At 38.6% G+C, this 22,158-nt stretch overlaps 2 protein-coding genes across 2 annotated transcripts; both read left to right on the forward strand.

Annotated features, from left to right (window-relative positions):
• On the forward strand, positions 585-8,275 carry LOC109230277 (probable GTP-binding protein OBGC2). The gene is made up of 9 exons (XM_019395793.1): positions 585-772; positions 1,340-1,804; positions 2,151-2,241; positions 3,044-3,121; positions 4,647-4,847; positions 4,974-5,081; positions 5,662-5,736; positions 5,881-6,101; positions 7,651-8,275. Exons 1-9 carry the CDS (start codon positions 654-656, stop codon positions 7,712-7,714), a joined length of 1,422 nt encoding a protein of 473 aa, XP_019251338.1. The 5' UTR covers positions 585-653; the 3' UTR covers positions 7,715-8,275.
• On the forward strand, positions 10,222-11,290 carry LOC109230586 (dehydration-responsive element-binding protein 2D-like). Its single transcript, XM_019396056.1, has one exon. The coding sequence runs from the start codon at positions 10,409-10,411 to the stop codon at positions 11,144-11,146; it is 738 nt and encodes a 245-aa protein (XP_019251601.1). The 5' UTR covers positions 10,222-10,408; the 3' UTR covers positions 11,147-11,290.

The following is a 22,158-nucleotide window of genomic DNA, read 5'->3' on the forward strand; positions in this document are numbered from 1 at the left end:
AGATAAATCTGAACGAAAACACTGTTTAAAATACGAAAAAAAAATACTCCAGTATAATATACTGGAAATCCAGCATAAGTATATTAGAACTCCAGTATATTATATTGGAGCTCCAGTGTATTATATCGGTCCAGCAAAATATATGAGAGATTGGAGCTCCAATCTACAATATATTATACTGGAACTTTCCGCATGTTGGAGTTCCAGTATAATATGCTGGAAGTTCATATGCTAGTGCACCGATCTCCACTATATTATGCTGAAACTTTCTGTGTTGCAGCAAAATAGTGGTTATTTTTTAATAACTTTACAAACGCTGACTATTTTTGAATGACCAATCCGAAAACTGGCTAGCCCGTGCTATTTTAACAGTTTCAGTATCATTTGATAAACTAGGCCGAATTTTCTATAATATATCAACAGTCCATATTATAATATATCCAGTCCAATATTTTAAAGGAAGCTGCATTAATCCCAAACAATATTTTCTGACTAAATTACAAACTATATTTATGTTTTTCTTTTTTAAATTACTGAGTAGTTACGGAAAGGAAAAAAGAAAAAGTAGAAGCTCACGAAAATAAAAAGCGGAAGTTAATCCTCTTTCTTCTATCCTCTCTATATTCTGGCGCCCAACACATTTTACCACTACTATGGCGTCTATGCTCTCTCACTCTTCTTCTTCTTCCTTTCTGAACCTTAACTTTACCAATGATTTATCGCTCTCCTTTTCTGCTACCTTCTCCCCTCCCTTGCCACAATTCCCAAAAAGGTATTATTTTTAGCTTTATCTTGGACTGTTCCACATTTGATAATTTTGATTTTAAAAAAACTGTAATATAAATGTTGCTTGTTTAAAAGACTACGACTTGGGCAGTGTAATTGTACTAAGTTTATGCTTCATTTCAGTTAACATATGAGAATAATTTTCCAGCTTTTATCTTTTGTATAATTTAAGGATTTGCAGCTTTTGTACTCTTGGTGTAATCCTGTAACTTCAAGCTGAATCATGATGTAAAGAATACCTTTGAGAATTTTTATAATTCCCTCCATATTTAAAGGGAATATTTTGTCCTTTTTTTTTTTTGCTGTACATATTAGCACCTTCTTTGTGCAAATAAGTGAAATTCTTGTCAAAAAAAGTAAAAATTATGCTTCAATTTTGTTAATTTATACCGTGAAATTCTGCTGAGGTATGAATATTCTGTTTGACTATTCGCGATTATGGATCGATATCATGGATTTGATTGTTTCTGTCGTTTGCTTTGGTTAGCTTGTATTCCAATACATTCTTTTTGTGTTCTTGTTGCTATAATGTGTATTGGTCCTTTCTCTACAGTGCTTCTAAAAAATGGAACAATAACGAAAATTATAGAAGCTATACTGTAAAGTGTGCACTTGCAAAAGCCAGAACGCCTCCTTCGCCCGCTTCTGATGCATTCATAAGGGAACCCCACAAATACTTTGATGAGGTGGTTATCACAGTTCGTGCTGGAGATGGAGGGCATGGTGCCGTTCTTAGTATGCCCAACGTTAAAGCTCCATCTAAGTCACAAGGAAAATTTGACAGAGAAAAGACTAAGAGAAAACCCTCTTATAAAAGGGACTTTGATGGCTCATTAATCCTTCCAATGGGGGGACATGGTGGCGACGTTGTCATTTATGCAGATGAGAGCAAAGATACACTGTTGGAGTTTCACAACAAGAGCAAGCACAAGGCGAAGCGTGGGGGAAATGTTGATGCCATGGGTGTGTTAACATCTTACCTGCAAAATGGACTTGCTGCACCACATTGCGAATTCCTGTTCCACTAGGTTTGTTCTTTCTCGAGCTCTCTAGTGTAATAGCTCTAGTATGCATGGGAAACTCCAGCGACAATTAGACTTATGGATNTCGAATTTGGCTTTCAGTTAATGTCGCGTGTTTATTTCGTCTGAAATAAACATGTAACATTAGCTAACAGTCAATCGAGCATTTGATTCTCCAAACAGACTTGATTTCGAAACACCCTAGATTAACGATTTGACAAATTCCAGAGATATTCGACGGAAACCAAGTGGAAATTTGGGATGAGGGAAGAGAGGGGATGATTTGGTGCTAATTTGGCTGACTTTGGATGAGTTACCGTTTTGGTCGGATTTTCGATTGAGGATTCGAGAAGTTTGGCTAGGATTTGGGGGAAGCGGTTTTGGGGGTTGGAAAGAGGAAGACGAGAGGAATAAGGGGTGTATTTTTGGAGTGGTTTGGAGCTTCGCCGCCGCCGGCGGCGATTTCCGGCCGGTGGCGGACGGTGGAAGGCGGCGGAAGGGGACGGTCTCTAGTGTTTTGGAGGAGATAGACGAGAGGGGGGGTGGGGTGCATTCAGACATATATATATATTAAAAGCTGTGGACTTCCCATCCGTTAGATCAACAATCATAGACGGCTGAGATTAATTGGAGGCGAAACGACGTCGTTTCATAGGGGAGGGGTCTGGACCGGGTATTGGGATGGGTCTTGGGCTCAATAGGCGGGTCTGAGGGGGTTTTGATTTGGGCCAAGCCAATTTTGGCCCAATTTAGTCTTCTTTAACAAGCCCCACTTCCTTTTATTTTAATTGTCCCCCTTTTTCATTTTTGTTTTGCTTTCATTTTTGTATTTTATATTTTTTCTGATTTTATAAAATGCTAAAACAAAACAAAGACCTAATTAAACTATTTAAACTCCTAAAATTATTTAAAATTTTATTTAAAGATAAATGCAACAATTAACAATTGAAAGTGCAAAGAAACTATTTTTTGCAATTTTCTTTAAATTTTGTTCTAAAACTAATTAATACCTAATTAATACCAAAATTGTGAAATTAAATCCCTAAATGCAAGTGCATATTTTTTGTATTTTCATATGAATAAAAATGCAACCAATTAACACAAGAATTTAACAAAATTCACGAAATTTGTAAAAATAATAAAGAAATCAATTATTCGAAACTTTTGGAAATAATTTGCTTAGGGCAAAAATCACGTGCTCACAGCATGTATTGATTTGTCTCACTTTCTCGCAGGTTTTAGCTATTGGCCAGCCTGGAGAGGAAGTTAGCCTGCAGTTGATACTGAGAGTTGTTGCTGATGTGGGTCTTGTTGTGAGTATCATTTTTAAACTTGAAACTTTTTGTGATTTGCAGATATGTGCATAAGCTTTATTAGCATTCTGATATCCATGATTCACTTGACATGTACTAATATATGCTGGTATACTCTGATGCATATTTAAATTGAAATTTCCTTTCAACCATTTGCACATTTAGCTAGGTCGTTTAGTCAATTAGTCAGCAAAATCTCCTATAACTTGGTTCTTCACATTGTAAAATGAAATTATGTACCTTCTGAATGTTGTATGGCAGAATTTGAACTGCTGTCAGTCAAAATTGGCTTCTTTGTTGTAAGGAAGGGATTTTATGTTTGTGGCATATCTTTTAGAAACTTTTAAATAATTGTTGAGAGCACCTAAGGGTATAGCCTAGCTATCGATGAAGTGGAATGAAAACCATAAAAGGCCATGGTTCAAATCCCTGCACAGGTAGAAAATGCTAAATGATATCCGGTACCTGTTCTGGTGGGAGGTAGCAGGTACCCAACGGCATAGTCGAGGTGCCGCAAGTTAGCTCGGACACCCATCACTATCGAAAAGAAATCTTGAGAAAAAAAGAGAGTAATTCTAGAACCTGTATCCCCTTAATCAATTTAAGCATTCGTTATTGCTATTTGTGAACCTATATTCATGGATAGTGAAATGATCTCTGAAACAGAGGCTATAAGAAAAACACTCATTTTGCTTTTTAGCTCTTACCTGTTTGACCTTCTTCATTTCTTTAATTACGCGTGTCTGTTTTGTTAAGTGCGAGGATGGCATGATGCTAGTTTTTTCGGTGACTTTTTAGCCTTTAGATCCCCAACAACATATATTGTCATTGGGACGAGTACAAATAAGTAACAACATGTAATATGTGGATTATGAAGGAAAGCCTTGACGCAATGGTAAAAGTTGCCGCCGTATGACCAGGAGATCATGGTTCAAGCGGTGGAAACAGCCTCTTGCAGAAATACAAAGGCTGCATTCATAAGACCCAATGTGGTCCGGCTCTTTCCCAGACCAGTGCATAGCCGGAGCTTAGTGCATCGAGCTACCTTTTTTTTTTAATTTTTTTTTTCTATGTAATATGTGGATTATAATGGTCGGTCGTAGAATTTGTCTGTTGTGATAGATCTACCGATTGGTTCATCACATTAAATGATCACGTACAGATGCAATTCTGTCTATTATTCTTCAGTTATCTTTAGGCTCTTTGAGTTTTATTTTGAGAATGGTAAAATTTTATAACATAAGCGCACAGTTTGTGCCAAAATACACGCAAATCAGTTCCTTTAAATCATTGTAGGAAGCTGAGAAAGTCTAACATCCTATTAACATCATCTAGTCTACACCAAAAAGCCAAAAAAGATATACATCTATATTTCAATGTATGTATGCTTTCATATTTGCTTTCAGAACATCGTTGATTCCTTTCCTTCCAAATCTCCCACAATGTGCAAGAAGGAATGGTCTCCCAGATTCTTCTTTCTCCTTCCAATACCCTTCTTTGACTTTGCTCTTTCAATTTTCCTCAGGGACTTCCAAATGCTGGAAAATCGACCCTATTGGCTGCCATTACACATGCAAAGCCCGATATTGCTGATTATCCATTCACAACGTTGATGCCAAACCTTGGACGTCTTGATGGCGACCCAAGTTTAGGGGCAGACAAATATTCATCTGAAGCAACTCTAGCGGACCTGCCTGGTCTCATAGAAGGTGCACATTTGGGGAAGGTACTTGTACCATATTCAGTTGTCACTTTAATAATTTGAGGTCTCAAACCTTGTGGTTGTCTCTTTTACTTATTTTGCTCTCAAAAATGAAATTTAGCTATGCATGTTGTCCTAATTATCTTTCAGGGTCTAGGGCGTAATTTTTTGAGGCACTTGAGGAGAACAAGATTGTTGGTCCATGTTGTTGATGTGGCTTCCGAGGACCCAGTCAGTGATTACAGAACTGTGAAAGAAGTAAGTCTAACCCCAATCACTGAACATATTTTTTTTGCTCGAGATAGTTATAACACCTTAATTGCTTCTTAACAGAAGAAAATGAGTCTGGAATCACACAGTTGTAAGGTTCATCTTCATTGACCCGGTTTGGTCTGACAAGAAAATAATAACTTTTAAGGATCTCTTAATTTGACCAGTTTACCACAAATGCATCTAAAGGTTAAAGCAACTCTTGATTACTATGTAGTATTATGGCTTCCGAAGATCATAGGTGGGACGATTGAAAGATCAACTTACCTAATGCACACCTTTTTCCTACTTATTTCCTCAGAATTGTTTCACCATGCAAATTCCTTCATCTTCATTTTTGGATTGCAACATGATTTTTGTAGTTTTGTAGTTTGCCTAGTTGTTATAGTATAATTTTGCTGGAGAAATAGTTGTTTCAAAGCTACTTCTGTTGTAGCAAACATTACTTACTATGCTAATCCAGTCTCTCTGTTTTATGGTTAACACTCCAAATGCCGGAGGACTATCTATACCCTGGTGTCTTCTTTCCTTAACATTCTGCTGAGGAAAGAGACCTCTGATTTTGCAGGAACTGCGCATGTACAATCCTGAGTACCTTGATAGACCGTACCTTGTGGTGCTAAACAAGATTGACAAACCTGAGGTATGCGGCTCTTATCATCTCTGTTCTGCTGTCAGGTTCTGATCATCTTGCTTTTTCACCTGCAAAAATGTTGTATCTTAATATGCATCTAGTTGAGGATCATCAAGTTGGTTACGTATGAAGGATATGATTATGCTTTGACAGGCAATAGACAGGCTTCCTACCTTGACTGAAGAAATATGGAGAATTGGGTGTGAAAGAATATCTTCCGAGCCCGACACAAGCTCTGGAACTGTGGCTGAATCCTTTTCTGTTGACGGGAGCCAAAACAGTGAGATTTCTTCTGGGTTATCTGCTAAGGATCAGAAGGTTAAAGAACTTGAAGAGTATCTACGCCCTCTTGCTGTTGTGGGTGTTAGTGTACTGTAAGTTCCCCTGTTATCTCTCCTCTTCCAGGTTTACCATACTTGATGACCTCAATGTTATAGTGTTTCTATACAGCAGGCTTTCCTTGAGTAACAAATTATTTCAGTCAACTTCTATGCTGCATCAGTGAATTGCAATAGGTGGTATTGTTTCTCGTGCTGTATGTTAAGCTGTTTTTAAGTACCTTTTGGTCAGTAGCGGTTTTCAGAAATTCAAGCCTCAAAGATCATGCACTCTCAGTATGAATTTTAGGCGGTGTGACTGGTGTCTTTTCTACTTGGGTTTTAACTTTAAAAGGAATGTTGATAGAGAGCTCACCTAAACCCGTCCACCAAATTTTGAGGTTTTCCTGTTTAAATGTATGAAGTAGTCTTTACCAACATATCCTGGTAAGAATTGTCTTTTCTGTTGATAAAGATCTTTGTAAAGAGCCCATATGATAACTTTAGTTTTCCTGTTTATTTTTATGAAGTAGTTTTTCTTGCTAAGAGTTAAAATCTAGCTTATCAACCCGTTTGGAAACTGTTAAAGCTGTTCTCAAACTCTCTCATGTTTTTCCTTGAAATTTTATGAGATAATACGTATTAGGAATCTTACATCTAGAAACGCAGATTTGTGCTGCTTATTTCTGGTGTTTCTTCTTAACACAGAGAAAGATGTTTTTGATATGCCCTGTGACTTTTCTCAATCCTGGTTGAGACGTGAATAAATGGTCTTCATGTTGCTAACTGAAAGATATTCTTTTTAGTTTTTACATTTGCAAAGGAAGAAACGAATTTCTGCAGTTCCTTAAAGAGCTTGGTAGCTCAGTTGTCAAAGCTAGTAACACATATAGAATTCATGGAGTAACGGTAAAGCTTTCGCTTCTTTCCTAATACTTATAAACCCCTTGCATAATATGTAACTAGGAAAAGTGTATGAATCTTATATGCCCTACTATAAACCCCTGGAATAAGGTGTAACTAGAATGGTCTGTAACAGACACGCAGATGTCCCTTCATTTTGGAAATTTAGACATGAGTGTGTGATTTTTGGCCGGTAAAATAAGTTTCTTCCTCCAAATTATCTGGCAGGCACTTAATTCCAAGATATATCTGATGTTGCTGTCATAGGAGAAGTATTTAGGAAGACACTAATATGACCCTCCAGTTTGGAACTTTAGATATCCCTATATACCTTTCTGTGTTTAAGAGAAGTCTTGATTGTCCAAATAATATGTCAGCTTCATTATTTCCATTTATATGGTTGATGCTGTCATATCTGTAATTATGTCATGTCACAACCAAGTTTTCAGGAATTAAGCTACTCCATAACACAGAAGAAAAAGAAGGAAAAAAAAAAAAAAAGACACTTCATTGTTATATTTTATTTTGTGCTCATCACATGTACTTTGCATATTTTATGGATCCCATATTTGATAAATAAATTATGTTATTCTCCAAGATATAAGAACGGCGCTGGTTTCAGCCAAACCTCTTCACCCTATATATAGTTACATGTTACTTTGGGTGGCAAACAATGAAAGTTCTCTTATGTCGTTGCTTGTAGAAAAGGGATTAAAGTCAATGAGATGTTGAAAGAGATACGGACGGCGCTTTGCAAATCCCTATGATGCAGCCTTTGCTACTGTCAAAATATTTTGTCAGGATTGATGAAGTTTTAAACCGTTAAAATGATTGACTGCCTTGACATATCATATGCTGTTGTTGCCTGGGTTTTGGATGCATTAAGGACTATAGAGGCAAAATTTGTCAGCCTAGTCTTCAAGTTATCAAAGATTATATTACTTTACGTCCATACTGCAGTCTTTGGGATCTGTACCTCGGCCATCTCATGCTGGAAATTAGCGGCTGTGTGTGTGTGTGTGAATATTCTTTGAGATCCACCTTGATCCTTGCCGCTCATTTGTTCAGTTTAATATTCAAACACCTCCAGCTCCTGGGGCAAGAAGCTGTCCGCTATGACATTTTTTCTCTAATGTATTAAAGAAAAAAGGTTAAAGAAACGCATAGTTTATGTTTTATATTCTCTCGCTAGTTATATTGGTGTATGCATGTTTCATCTTGTAAAATTAGGTGTATGAAAAGCCTCAAATCCAGGAAATACTTTGTACGATGTCAACTATTTTATATGCAAGAGCATAACACATTACGTCTTAACAATTTAGTTTGATGAAATTTTGGTCTAAGTTAATTGATGCCAACTTTGTTAGGGATTGAAGCGTAAATGATCACGACATGACGCTATAGCTTTCATTTTTTTTTTTCTCAAAAAGGAAAAAAGAAACTTATTTTTTAGCTTGTGCTGTCGTAAGCATGACACATTAAACTTTTATGACGCGTTACACGCGTCACATTTTTGTTTTTTTCCTCTTCGGATGTCTTTATAGCCATTTAAGGCTGCTTTTGTGAATAGTGTTCACATGCATTCTCTTACACGACGTGAATCCGAATTAGTTGTTCTAACTATTTTATATGCAAGAGCATGACACACTTATGTCTCAAAAATTTAATTTGATGAAAGTTTGGTCTCAGTTAATTTATGCTAACTTTGTTAGGGATTGAAACGTAACTGATCAGGACATGATGCGTAGCTGTCGTGGGCATGACGCCTAAAACTTTTTTTTTTAAATGACGCGTTACAAGACATGTTTTTTTTGTCTTTTTCTCTCTTCGGATGATCTTTATAGCCATTAAGGCTCCTTTCTTGAATAGTGTTCACATGCATTGTTCTTATACGATGCGAATCCGAATTAGTCAGGTGAATATGAATACTTTATCATATACTATAAAGATGGTTTTCCTAGTATGACCAGTGGCAAATAATCTCATACTACTCCATTTTCCATGATTCACTCTCTTTTATATTGGGAAGAGGAGCCTAACCCCCCCCCCCTCCCCCAACTGCTAGTCCCTGGGGGTGGGGGTGGACAATAGTACGAGATTTTGTACTTAGCGACAGGAAGGTTCCGACAGGAGGACATATTTTCCACGGACTCACAAGACTCGTGTGAATGAAAAGAAACTCTTTGGAAAACTGCATTTACTATACCCAGAGACTCAGTTTGTTAATTCTTCAAATCAATCTAATCTTCTCTATTTGGCTTATTCATTAGTTTTCCTCTTTTCTACTTTGCCATGAATACCACAAATGAATCTGGACTAACTTCCAATTTTACACAACTGTTATCCATCAGACTTTAAACAGCCACGTATATTAAAGCTACCTCTTCTTAATTGTCTATATCTCCTCTGCTATGTTTTTGGAGTGATTCCGTACTTATCCACACTCAATTTTTTCCCGGGACTGATGTAAGGATTTACTTCATCCTATTTTTTAATTTGGTTTTCTACATGCCAGTTTCAAAACAAGGAAAAAAACTCACTTTTTCCAAAAAAAACATGACAGTACATTTTTATAAATTTCTTTAATTTTGAACTTCTTAATTTTTTTAATTAAAAAAAGGCAGTTCAATGCACTAAGCTCCCCGCTATGCGCAGGATCTGGCAAAGGGCCGGATCATAAGGGTCTATTGTATGCAGCAGTGGTGAAGCTAGGAGTTTCGTTTATGGTGTTTAAACTTGAAATAAGTAAAAAAATCCTCGATAAAGGGTGTTCAATATATGTTAGTATATATCTAATGTTTTGCCTATATATACAATGTAATTTTTCGACGAAGAATGGTCAATTGATTTCACCCTTAGGGCTATGTACCTTCGCCTGTAGTACGCAGCCTTACCCTGCATTTCTGCAAGAGGCTGTTTCCCTCAACTTCTTATTTTTACAACTACAAAAATATCATGGCATGTCTAATACCATAAATTTTAATAGTAATATTTTTGGTATGCAGCAAAATTCGTTTTTTTTTTTCTTCTTATACTCTGTGTTCACTTAAGCACAGTCTACTCATACACTATTAATATGAAACGCAGGTTGAAATGGGAAAACTTTAAAAGGAAAAAGAATAAGAAGAAGAAAACCTAAAACAGCATTCTGAGGTGTAACACTCTTGTCTTCGACAACTTTGCTTCAGAACAAAAAAACGCATAAGCATTTGTATTAACTAGAGACACAAAACATGATCTTCTTTAAAAAAAAAAATACAAACATGATCAAAAGTTTCACTTGACAAGTATCAACAAGCTAACCATGTAAACAGACACGTATCTTAGACTTGTTTCCTCCATTAAAGCGCAACCCATTTTCACCTTTCCTCAACTATAAATACTCTCATCTAAAACCAATCTCCATCTATACAAAAACTCATTTTCTCTTCTGAAAAACTCAGTCCTCATTTTGCCCAACAATGTCATCAACTTACTCTGTTGAAAGAAAAACCAAAAAAATAACTCAAGCTACTTCAAGAAAAGGCTGTATGAGAGGTAAAGGTGGGCCTGAAAATGCTAGCTGCACTTATAAAGGTGTGCGCCAGCGTACTTGGGGGAAATGGGTTGCGGAAATCCGCGAGCCCAATCGCGGAGCCCGCTTGTGGCTCGGCACTTTTGAGAATTCTTATGACGCGGCCGTGGCATACGATGCCGCGGCCCGTAAACTCTACGGAGCCGATGCGAAACTCAACTTACCTCATCTCTACAACAAACAGGCCCAGGCCCAGAATTCTAGGCCCAATACCATGGGCCTAGACAATGCTGGAGGCCCAGTTTCAGCTCCTCCGACATGCAATCCAGCTGCTTTTTACAATGTGGCATCACCATCAACTTGGAGTATGGGAAATGATCACACATCTTTCTTTTTCAACAATTATTTTGGTAACAACAGTTTTTCTACTGCGGATCAAACTTCATTTCAGTTTCTGGACATTAATCAAACAGCTGAAGAGTTTGATGAAAACAATATTAATCAGAATGAAGGAATAGGTGGAGAAATGTGGAGAGATTTGAATATGAATTTGCCAGAAATTGATGATTCTTCAATATGGGAGGAAGCAAAAGCATCAACTTCATTTCAAGAAGCAGTGAGTGATCCAGGAATATATGCATGCAACTTGGATGATGGGATTAATTATCCTCCATGGTGTGGTTAATTAATTACTTAATTATTATTTTGTTGTTGTTTAATTAGCTCTTTTTATATGGTAAAGAAAGAAAAAAACATGCATGCGTGTAAACTTGTAAAGGTATAATTAGCATGTATAGAGCTAATGTGTACTATGGTGTGTTGATAGAGTATATGGAATGCAAAATGTTCAGTTATTGTATTAAACAAAAAATTAACAAAAAAATAAATAAAAAATTATAGCTCTATATATATATAAGAGTCTATAAACTTAGTAGTTTGCCATTATATCTTTTTCTTCATCCTTTTTCTTGGAATATTTGGCTCAAGCATGTGCTAATTAAGCACATTCTTTCATAAAATATTAATCATAGAAAAACCTTTATGAAAGTATTAACATCCACAAAGCTAATATGTGGAATGTTATTACCAAATATATATATGTGTGCATGTCTATGTTGAAAAACAAATTGATATCTGCTTAGTTACTTGAGAATTTTTTTTCAGTCTAACTTTTGGGTGAGATTAAAAGTCTAGAAATTGACATGCATGCGCTAGCTAGCTGTGTTTTATAAAAGCCTCCATGTCAGAATGTCACTATTTAAGGTTTTGACTATTTCTTTTTCTCTTTTTCTCTTTTTCTTTTCCCTTTTTTTTCTACTTATGGGGTGGGTTCGGGAACATATGAATAATCACATTGATTATTTACGTACTACGTAGTAAAGGTACTACTTAGTTACGTAAAAATGGTATAAATATCGAAGACTAATGCAAATCGACTTCTTATTTGTTATGTCATTTATACAATTCCTTTTCTTATTTCTAACACAGTAAATGCTTTCTAATAAATGTATCTTCTGAAATGTACTACGGCTTCATGCCCAGAATCCGATAGTGGAACTGGAATTGCCTTCTCTATCCACTGGTACTCCTCCTTCAGATGGCCTGCTTTCTGCACCTATTTCATTGCCTTCCATCAGCCGGTTTCACCTTCCGTTGTTGATTCCTCTTCCGGGACTCCTACTTCAGGCTCCCCTTTATGATGGTATTTCACCTTGATCTTGTTCATTAGAACTTTGACAACCACCACCATCACTACCTCCTCCTCCTCCTTCTTCTTCTTCTTTCTTTCTTCTTCTTCTTCTTCTTCAATTTCAACGGAACCACCATCTCTCCTCCTCCTCCACCTCCTCCTCCTCCTCCTCCTCCTCCTTCTCCTTCTTCTTCTTCTTCTTCAATTTCAACGGAACCACCATCTCTCCTCCTCCTCCTCCTCCTCCTTCTTCTTCAGATTTGACCGCAACTACCATCTCTCCTCCTCCTCCTCATCATCATTCATTAGATCCAATTTCCATAGTCGTTATCATAGCCGCCACTGCTATCACCTGCTCCTATTTTAGATTCAGCCACAACCACCATCACCATCATTTCCTTCTCCAAAATCTCCTATTACCAACTAGCACCTCTTCCTCATTTTCATTCTTCAGATTCGTCCACCACCACATCGTCTTTGTTTTTCTTGATATCCGACCGCCACCATTAGTGCTTCCTCCTCATTCACTACTTAAAAACAGGGCAAAAATCGACCAATGATGGTCAATAATTGGTAAATCGATAGAAAACCGACCGATTCATGATGGTCGGTAGACCCAACCGATCGACTTCGGTTAGTCTAAATTCCATAATCGGCCAAAAAAGAATAACCGACCGTCTTTGGCCAATTTTTAAAAATTATGTAATTAAAATGCACCATTTGGAAACTAAACTGGGATCTATGTCGTGGAAAGATACTATTCGACCACTAGACTATTAGCGCCTTTTGGTTTAAGACTTTTTTTTATTTTATTTATATTATTTAATTATATTTTTGCGCAAAATAACTGACCAATTTTGGTCTTTAAAAAAAACCGACCGAAATCGGTAGGTTTTTTAAAATGACCGACCGAAATAAATGATCGATTTTGTTCAATTTTTTGAATAATAATTTTAATTTATTTTAAATAAAAAACTAACCAACGTTGGTCGGTTTCTTAAAAAATATATTTCATGTGGCACAAAAATAATTTTCCGCATTTGGTGCCCAAGAAATTCCCTGCGTTTCGTTAAAAAAAACTATAAAAGAAAATATATTTTAAACCGACCGACGTATGTCTGTTTTTCGGTCGGTTGACTATGGTTTGTTTTGGCTGAATTTTTAGTTGTGCTTATTCTTTTGACACGGACACTATCACCAACTTTCCCCTTCATTAATGTAGGTTTGATCGATACAAATCATACTTTTGCTCCTTTTTTCATTCACCTACCGTTTACTCATTTAGTACGTCATTTATACCATTTGTTTTTCTCGCTTCTAATATAAGTGTTTCCTATAATTTTTAATTTTCTACCCTTTTAACTCTTTATTCAGGATTCAAGGGATGCTAATAAGGAAAACAAGTCAATATAAACTCATAATGACTTTGTTATTTATTTACATATTTTTATTATTTTTTAATATGAACTTGATAACGACTGAGCAGAATGTAATATACGTGCAACTTACGTGTCAATGAGTCGTAGATAAATTTAGAAACTAATTTGCTTCCTTTTCCTTTATTACATATCATCAATTTACTTTCCAAAAAGGGTTAAAAAATACATTTTACATGCATTAATCTTTGGTTCGTAAAGTTTATTGTATATCATTATACTGTTTAATGCACGTGCAACATATGTGCGACATACGTGTCAACCATTATAACATAACTTAGGGCATCATTTGTGTTGGCATCTTTTTCATTTCTTGTTCTAGTATTTATTGTATAATTATTTCTTCTGACAAACATATTTTCTTGCTCAATAGCAGTTGGAATAATAAATTGCATTCTCTATATAAATATTCTCGATCTCTATAACGTCATTCAGAATAGATATTCAATTTTCTCTCCTATTAAGTATAAATGGTAACTTACGACTTAGGTAAATTGAGAAACTCTATTAATCTCATATTCTTGATATACAGTGAGTTTTCAAAAAGACAAATTCATTATCGATTTTATTATGGACAAATTTTTAAATCAGAACAAGTGAAGTCTATTACACAATCTTTATAAAATCTTCTAAGATATTCCACATGGCAGTTTTTATGACATAAAAATCAACAATTGCGTAAGTTAGAGTTAAAATTATACTTTTACTTACTAAAAATGTAAAATTCTTGCCATAATCAACCAGTTTTCACCATGTTTCTTCTTCTTCTTCTTCTTTCGCCACCACGTCCTCTGTCTCCTCTTTCTTCAAATCTGGTCAAAATCACTGTCACTACTACTTTTTGCTTCTTTAGATCCAACCATCACCACCAGCCCTCCTTCATCCTCCTCCTCCTCCTCCTCATCGTTCATTAGATCTATCTTCTATTGTCGGTTCGTTGCTGCTGCCGTTACCATTACCGCCTCCTCTTTTTTTCCCAGATTCAGCTATAACAACTAGTGTGATGACCCAAAAGGTCATCACTTATTTTAAAATAAAATTCTGCATTTCGAGGCCTTAAAAACCTCTGTTAGCATCACTTTGATTTGTGTGCGCAATCCGAGCGCGTAACCGGAAAGCTAATATATGAAAATCTGTGAAAAATGATAAATTTTGGCTATTAAATAAATTAAGTTGACTTCGGTCAATATTTTAGGTAAACGGACCCAAACCCATAATTTAACGGTCCCAGAGGGTCCGTAGAAAAATATGGGACTTGGGCATATGCCCGGAAACGAATTCCGAGGTCCCAAGTCCGAGAAATAAATTTTTAAAAGAAATTATTTTCTGAAAAATATAAAGGTTTTTGAAAATGAAATATTATATGAAAACTATGGTATCGGGCCCGTATTATGGTTTCGGAGCCCGATACAGGTTCAATATGATTTATATGTGTTGTCGGTAAAGTTTGGTAAGAAACGGAATCCATTTGACGTGATTCGGACCTTAAATATAAAATTTGATGTTTAAAGAAGTTTTGAGAAGTTTCATTGATTTTGAGGTTTAATTCGATGTTCATGATGTTATTTTGGTGATTTGATTACATGAATAAGTCCGTAGGATTTTTTGAGGTTGTGTGTATATTTGGTTTGGAGCCCCAAGGGCTCGGGTGAGTTTTGGATAGGCCACAGAGTATATTTTGGACCTGGAAATATCGCAGGTTTCAGCTGATGTGCACAGGTCTGCAGGCTTTGCAAATGCGAGACCTCCATCACAAATGCGAACAAAGACCTGGGCAGGCCTGATTGCAAATGCGACCACTTGGCTCGCAAATGCGGAAGGCCCCAGTCGCAAATACGACACCTGCTGCGCAAATGCGGAGTTTCTCATTTGATGCCTGAGGTCGCAAATGCGACCCTATTTCCTCAATTCCCATCTCGCAATTGCGAGCATCCTTTTGCATTTCCCAACATAGCAGAGGTCGGGTTCGCAATTCCCACATATGTGACCTGCAACTTTTATACTTAGCCGAAATCAACCATTTTTCACATCTTTTCAAAACACAAACTCCCGAGGGCAATTTTTCAAGAACAACTCTTCTTCCAAATCGATTGTAAGTCAATTTTAACTCGTTTCCTAACATCTTTTAACATGATTTCAACTCAAAATCAATGATTTTCATGGGGAAAATTGGGTGTTTTGGGTAGAACCTAGATTTTTCGAAAATTGGGGATTTGGACCTCGATTTGAGGTCCGATTTCAAAACAAATTATATATTTGGGTTTACGGGGGAATGAGTAATTGGGTTTTGGTTCGAACCTCGGGTTTTGACCATGTGGGCCCGTGAGCGATGTTTGACTTTTTGGGCAAAACATTAGAAAACTCATCTTCATGCATTCGAATTGATTCATTTAGTGTTTATTGATGTAATTAAGAAGCATGTGACTAGATACGAGTAAATTGGTGGTGGAATCAAGGGATAAAGCTATAATTGAAACGTGAATTGTGTTCGTGGCGTCGAGGTAAATGTTTGGTCTAACCTTAGCTTGAGGGATTAGGAGTCGAGTCCTATTTGATATGTGGTAATTGTTGAGTACGACGTATAGGCATGGTGACGAGTATCTATACGTTGGTGTCTAGCATGCCCGTGAGTCTTACATTGTGATTATCATGACTTCGTTGTATCTTTCATGTCTTGGTGATGGTTTCTATTTGTTGTGTAAAGTTTGTGGAAGAAATTGTGACCTATGAACATTGAGGAGCGTTTCCTCAAGTTGTATAACGAATTGTGAAGGTATAAGTGATAATTGAACCTTTAGAGCATTGGCTCGAGTTGTGAAGTGAATTGTAAAGTAAAAGTGAGAAAGAGAAGAGATCATTATGTTGCCCCCCCCTTGCCGGGCTATTGTTGCTTTAATTGTTATCTCCCTTGCCGGGATTTAGTTGTTGTTTTGATGTTGTCCCTTGCCGGTACTTGTTGTTGAATTATTGTTCCCTTGTCGGGATTATTATTGCAATTTCATTTGTTTTTCCTTGTCCTATTGTTTGTTATTGCTGTTTGAATGAGGAAGAGAGTTAAAGCACGAAGGGTGATGACGTGCATTATTTTTGTGAGGAAAGTGTGTAAAGCACGGGGGTGATGCCGTGTATGATATGTGAGGAAAGAGTGTAAAGCACGAAGGGTGATGCTGTGCCGCACGATGTACCATTCCGTGCCGATTATATTGATTATATGGTGAGGAAAGAGAGTAAAAGCACGAAGGGTGATGCCGTGCATATTTTCATTACTTGATTGCTTTGGTGAGGACGAGAGTAAAAGTACGAAGGGTGATGTCGTGCATTTATTGATTTCTAAATCTTTGTTGATGTCTGAGATATATTGCTTCTTTTATTTACTTGTTGCATTTCTATTCGAAATTGATATCTCCCCCGCAGCATGCTCCCCTCTCATATTTGACTGTTTATTTCTGTACTTCTTTTCCGCTGTATATATTTGAATTGCACAGGTTTATTTGGTAGTTGGGTCCTAGCCTCGTCACTGCTTCGCCGTGGTTAGGCTAGACACTTACCAGCACATGGGGTCGGTTGTGCTGATACTACACTCTGCACTATGTGCAGATCCCGGAGCAGCTCTTGGACCGTAGTTTGGAGACTACTTTCAGTCCACGCGGAGATCCAAGGTAGAGTGGAGAGGGACTCCTGGTCATTCTACCCATAGTGTTATCTCTTATGTGAAGGCTCGGCGTATGGTCGAGAAGGGGTGTTTGGCCTATTTGGCATATGTTCGTAATTCTAGTGCCGAGGTTTCTTCTATTGATTCTGTGCCCGTTGTTCGTGAGTTTCCTGAGGTATTCCCTTCAGACCTGCCGGGTATGCCATCCGACAGGGATATTGACTTTTGCATTGATTTGGCTCCGGGCACTCAGCCCATTTCTGTCACGACCCCAGTTCGCCCTCCGTGAACATGTCGTGACGGCACCTAGTCCCTACAACTAGGTAAGCCTAACAATGCAGAAAATTAAATAACTTGCGGAAATAAAGAATTGAAAATCAACAGCTAAGAGAAAACTGAATATAAATGCCACTCGGCATATACAACTCAACATCACCAACATCTAAAACAATATCCCAAAACTCGGAAACTCACGGGCAACACAGGCTAATGGAACGTAATATACTGCTCTAACTCCAGAATGTCTAAACAATTGAAGGAGAAGAAAGCTAAATACTAAAGATAGAATAAAGAGGGAGACTCTTCGGTCTGCGGACGCGGCAGATCTACCTCGAAGTCTCCGTAGCTCTCCCCGCCTCACGGATAGTGCGCCTGAGTGGAGGTACCTGGATCTGCACATGAAAAACATGCGCAGAAGAGGCATGAGTACACCACAACGGTACTCAGTAAGTGCCAAGCCTAACCTCGGTCGGGTAGTGACGAGGAAGGTCAGGGCCCTACTAAGATAAAACATAATGAATAATAAGATAACAGAAATATTTTTAAATAAAGTCTACAGCGAGAATCTAAACAGGATAAATAAGTGAAAGCAGTAATAGAAAGCAGAAAACAAGACAAATCAAGGGAATACTGCTCACAACATAGATAATAACCGGGGATCCCTTGGTATCCTCATCTTATACACGAGGGATCTCTTGATATCCCGAGGATCTCTTGGTATCCTCAATATACATATAACATCGATGCTAGGGATCTCTTGGTATCCCACACTCTCAATCCAGAACATAACACGTGCAGGGGATCTCCCGGGATGCCGTCCCGTAGTCCCAAATTTAAACATACAATAACAACTCAAAGCATCAGAATAAATTCTAAAGTCAGAACAAGTAATAATAAATTATAGTCTAATATGCTTCACGGAATACAAATATTACAGTTTAAACAGATAAGCAAGTAAGTCAACTAAACATGCTTCTCTAAGCTAACACAGGTTAAACTTATAATTTAAAATAAACAAGTAAGCATGAAACTCAATTTAAATACTTCAAGTAGAAACGGATTTTCAACAATTAGCTCAAGTACGCGCTCGTCACCTCAAGTACGAGGCATTCAAATATCAAACATCATGTCCTAAGGGGAAAGGTCCCCCATACAAAGTTAGACAAGCCACTTACCTCGAACCGGCACAAAACTCAACTAGAAACCACGCCTTTGCCACGAGTATCCGACTCCAAATGGCTCAAATCTATTCAATTCAATTACATATTGTAAATAACTTCTCAAACAATTGATTCCACAATTTAATTCAAAGTTAAGACGCAAAATTATGCAAAATGTACCAAAATGCCCCTCGGGCCAACGTCTCGGAATCGGATAAATTTTATATTTTCAGAACCCTTGTACTCTCACGAGTCTAACCATATAAAAATCTCCCAAATCGGATATCAAAATCCTGCTCAAAACTCAGAATTTCGGCCTAAGAAGTTTCTTCCAAATTTTTCCCAATTTTGATCCTCAATTCGAATTTAAATGATGGATTTAACTATATATTGATGGAATATAACTAAAAAGGATTAAGAAAACGTTACCCAATGATCTTCTCTTCAAAACCGACTCAGAATCGCCCTCTCCCGAGCTCCAAATTGATTTTTTCCAACTTTTGAAACTAAGCCCTCAAATTTGGTATGTCTGCACAGTGGTTTCCGCTTCTGCGGTCAAGGGACCGCTTATGCAGAACGTAAGCCGCTTTTGCGACTTCCACTAAAGACCCAGCTTCCGCTTCTGCGGACCAATAACTGCTTCTGCGGTTCCGCTTCTGCGGGTCTCAGACCGCTTCTGCGGTCTCTGAAAGAACGAGCACAAACCGCTTCTGCGGCCTTTTAGCCACTTATGCGGCTCCGCTTTTGTGATTCCCAAGTCGCTGAAGCAAAAATACCAGAATCAGAAATGTTTAGTTGCTGCAACACTTTTCAACACCAAAAATGCCCCGTTGAGCATCCGAATCACACCCGAGGCCCCCGGGACCTCAACCAAACCTACGGACACGTCCCATAACATCATTCAAACTTGAACCACTCCTTAAACCACCTAAAACAACGCCGAAAACTCGAATTAAACAAGGATTTGAGCCTAAGAACTTCAAATTTCATCAAAACACGCTTTCGATCAAAAACCTAACCAAAACACGTCCGAATGACCTGAAATTTTGCACACACATACCAAATGACATGACGGAGCTACTGCAACTTCAGGAATTCCATTCCGACCCTCGGATCAAAAACTCACTATCGGACCGAAAACTTCAAAAATTCAAACTTCGGCATTTCAAGCCTAAATGAGCTACGGACTTCCAAAATACATTCCGAACACGCTCCCAACCCCGAAATCATCTAACTGAGCTAACAGAACCATCAGATTTCCATTCCGAGGTCGTCTTCACACTGTTCCGACTACGGACCACTTTCCAACACTTAAGCTCTCATTTAGGACTAAGTGTCCCAAAACTCTTCGAAACTCAACACCGAACGTCCCGTCAAACCAAAATAGCAGAAATGAACATAGAGGAAGCAGTTAATAGGCGATCGGGGCGAAAATTCTAAAAACGACCGGCCGGGTCGTCACATCCTCCTACACTTAAACATTCGTTCGTCCTCGAACGAGCATAGAGAACATACCCGAAGTAGTAAAAAGATGAGGGTATCGGCTGCGCATATCCCGCTCGGTCTCCCAAGTCGCCTCCTCGGCCGGCTGACCCCGCCACTGAATCTTTACTGAAGTGATGTTCTTTGACCTTAATTTTCTGACCTGCCTGTCCAATATAGCCACTGGCTCCTCAACATATGATAGATCATTGTCCAACTGGACTGAGCTGAAATCGAACACATGTGACGGGTCACCGTGATACCTTCAGAGCATCGAAATGTGAAATACCGGATGAACTCCTGCCAGGCTGGGAGGTAAGGCAAGCTCATAAGCAACCTCCCCAACTCGCCTAAAAATCTCAAAAGGGCCAATAAATCTCGGACTCAACTTCCCTTTCTTCCCAAACCTCATAACGCCTTTCATAGGCGAAACCCAAAGCAGAACTCGCTCTCCGACCATATATGCCACATCACGGACCTTCCTGTCCGCGTAGCTCTTCTGTCTGGACTGGGCCGTACGGAGTCTATCCTGAATCACCTTGACCTTTTCCAATGCATCCTGAACCAACTCTGTGCCCAATAGCCTGGCCTCACCCGGCTCAAACCAACCCACCGGAGATCTGCACCTCCTACTATATAAAGCCTCATATGGTGCCATCTGAATGCTGGACTGATAACTGTTGTTGTAAGCGAACTCCGCCAATGGCAGAACTGATCCCAAGACCCTCAAAACTCATTCACACACGCACGGAGCATATCCTCAAGAATCTGAATAGTGCGCTCGGACTGTCCGTCCGTCTGGGGGTGAAATGCTATGCTCATCGTCACCTGAGTACCCAACTCCTGCTGAATGGCTCTCTAGAACCGTGATGTGAACTGAGTAACTCTGTCCGAAATAATAGAAACTGGAATACCATGCGGATAATCTCCCGGATATATATCTCCGCCAACCGCTCCGATATAAGTAGTACATACAAGGATAAAATGAGTGGACTTGGTCAGTCGATCCACAATCACTCAAATGGCATCGAACTTCTTCGTAGTCCGAAGGAGACCAACTACAAAATCCATGGTGATCCTCTCCCATTTCCACTCTGGAATCTCTATTTGCTGAAGCAATCCACCTGGTCTCTGGTGCTCATATTTCACCTGCTGACAGTTGAGGCATCTAGCTACATATCCAACTATATCCTTCTCCATCCGCCTCCACCAATAGTACTGCCTCAAGTCCTGATACATCTTCGCGGCACCCGGATGGATGGAATACCGCGAACTATGAACCTATGCTAAAATAACTCCCGAAGCCCATCAATATTGGGCACACAAATCCGACCCTGCATCCTCAATACCCCGTCATCTCCAATGGTCACATCTATGGCATCGCCATGCTGAATCGTGTCCCCGAGGACAAGTAAATGAGGGTCATCATACTACCGCTCCCTGATACGATCGAACAATGAAGACCGAGAAACCACACAAGCTAGGACCCGACTGGGCTCCGAAAGATCCAATCTCACAAACTGACTGGCTAAGGCCTGAACATCCATCGCCATAGGCCTCTCTGAAGCTGGTAAATATGCCAAACTCCCCAAACTCTCCGCTTGGCGACTCAAGGCATCAGCTACCACATTGGCCTTGCCCGGGTGATAAAGAATAGTAATATCATAATCCTTCAGCAACTCTAACCACCTCCTCTGGCGCAAATTTAGATCCTTTTGCTTGAAGAAGTGCTGCAAACTCCGATAATCGGTATAAATATCACAAGGCACACTGTACAAATAATGACGCCAGATCTTCAAGGCATGAACAATAGCAGCTAACTCAAGATCGTGGACAGGGTAATTCTTCTCATGTATCTTCAACTGTCTGGGCGCGTAGGCAATCACCCTACCGTCCTGCATCAACACCGCTCCAAGGCCAACCCGTAAGGCATCACAATAAACTGTATAGGAACCCAAACCAGTAGGCAATATCAAAATAGGGGCTGTAGTCAAAGCT

Source organism: Nicotiana attenuata, chromosome 7 (assembly GCF_001879085.1).
Source record: "Nicotiana attenuata strain UT chromosome 7, NIATTr2, whole genome shotgun sequence".
In the NCBI taxonomy this organism is placed as follows: Eukaryota; Viridiplantae; Streptophyta; class Magnoliopsida; order Solanales; family Solanaceae; genus Nicotiana; species Nicotiana attenuata.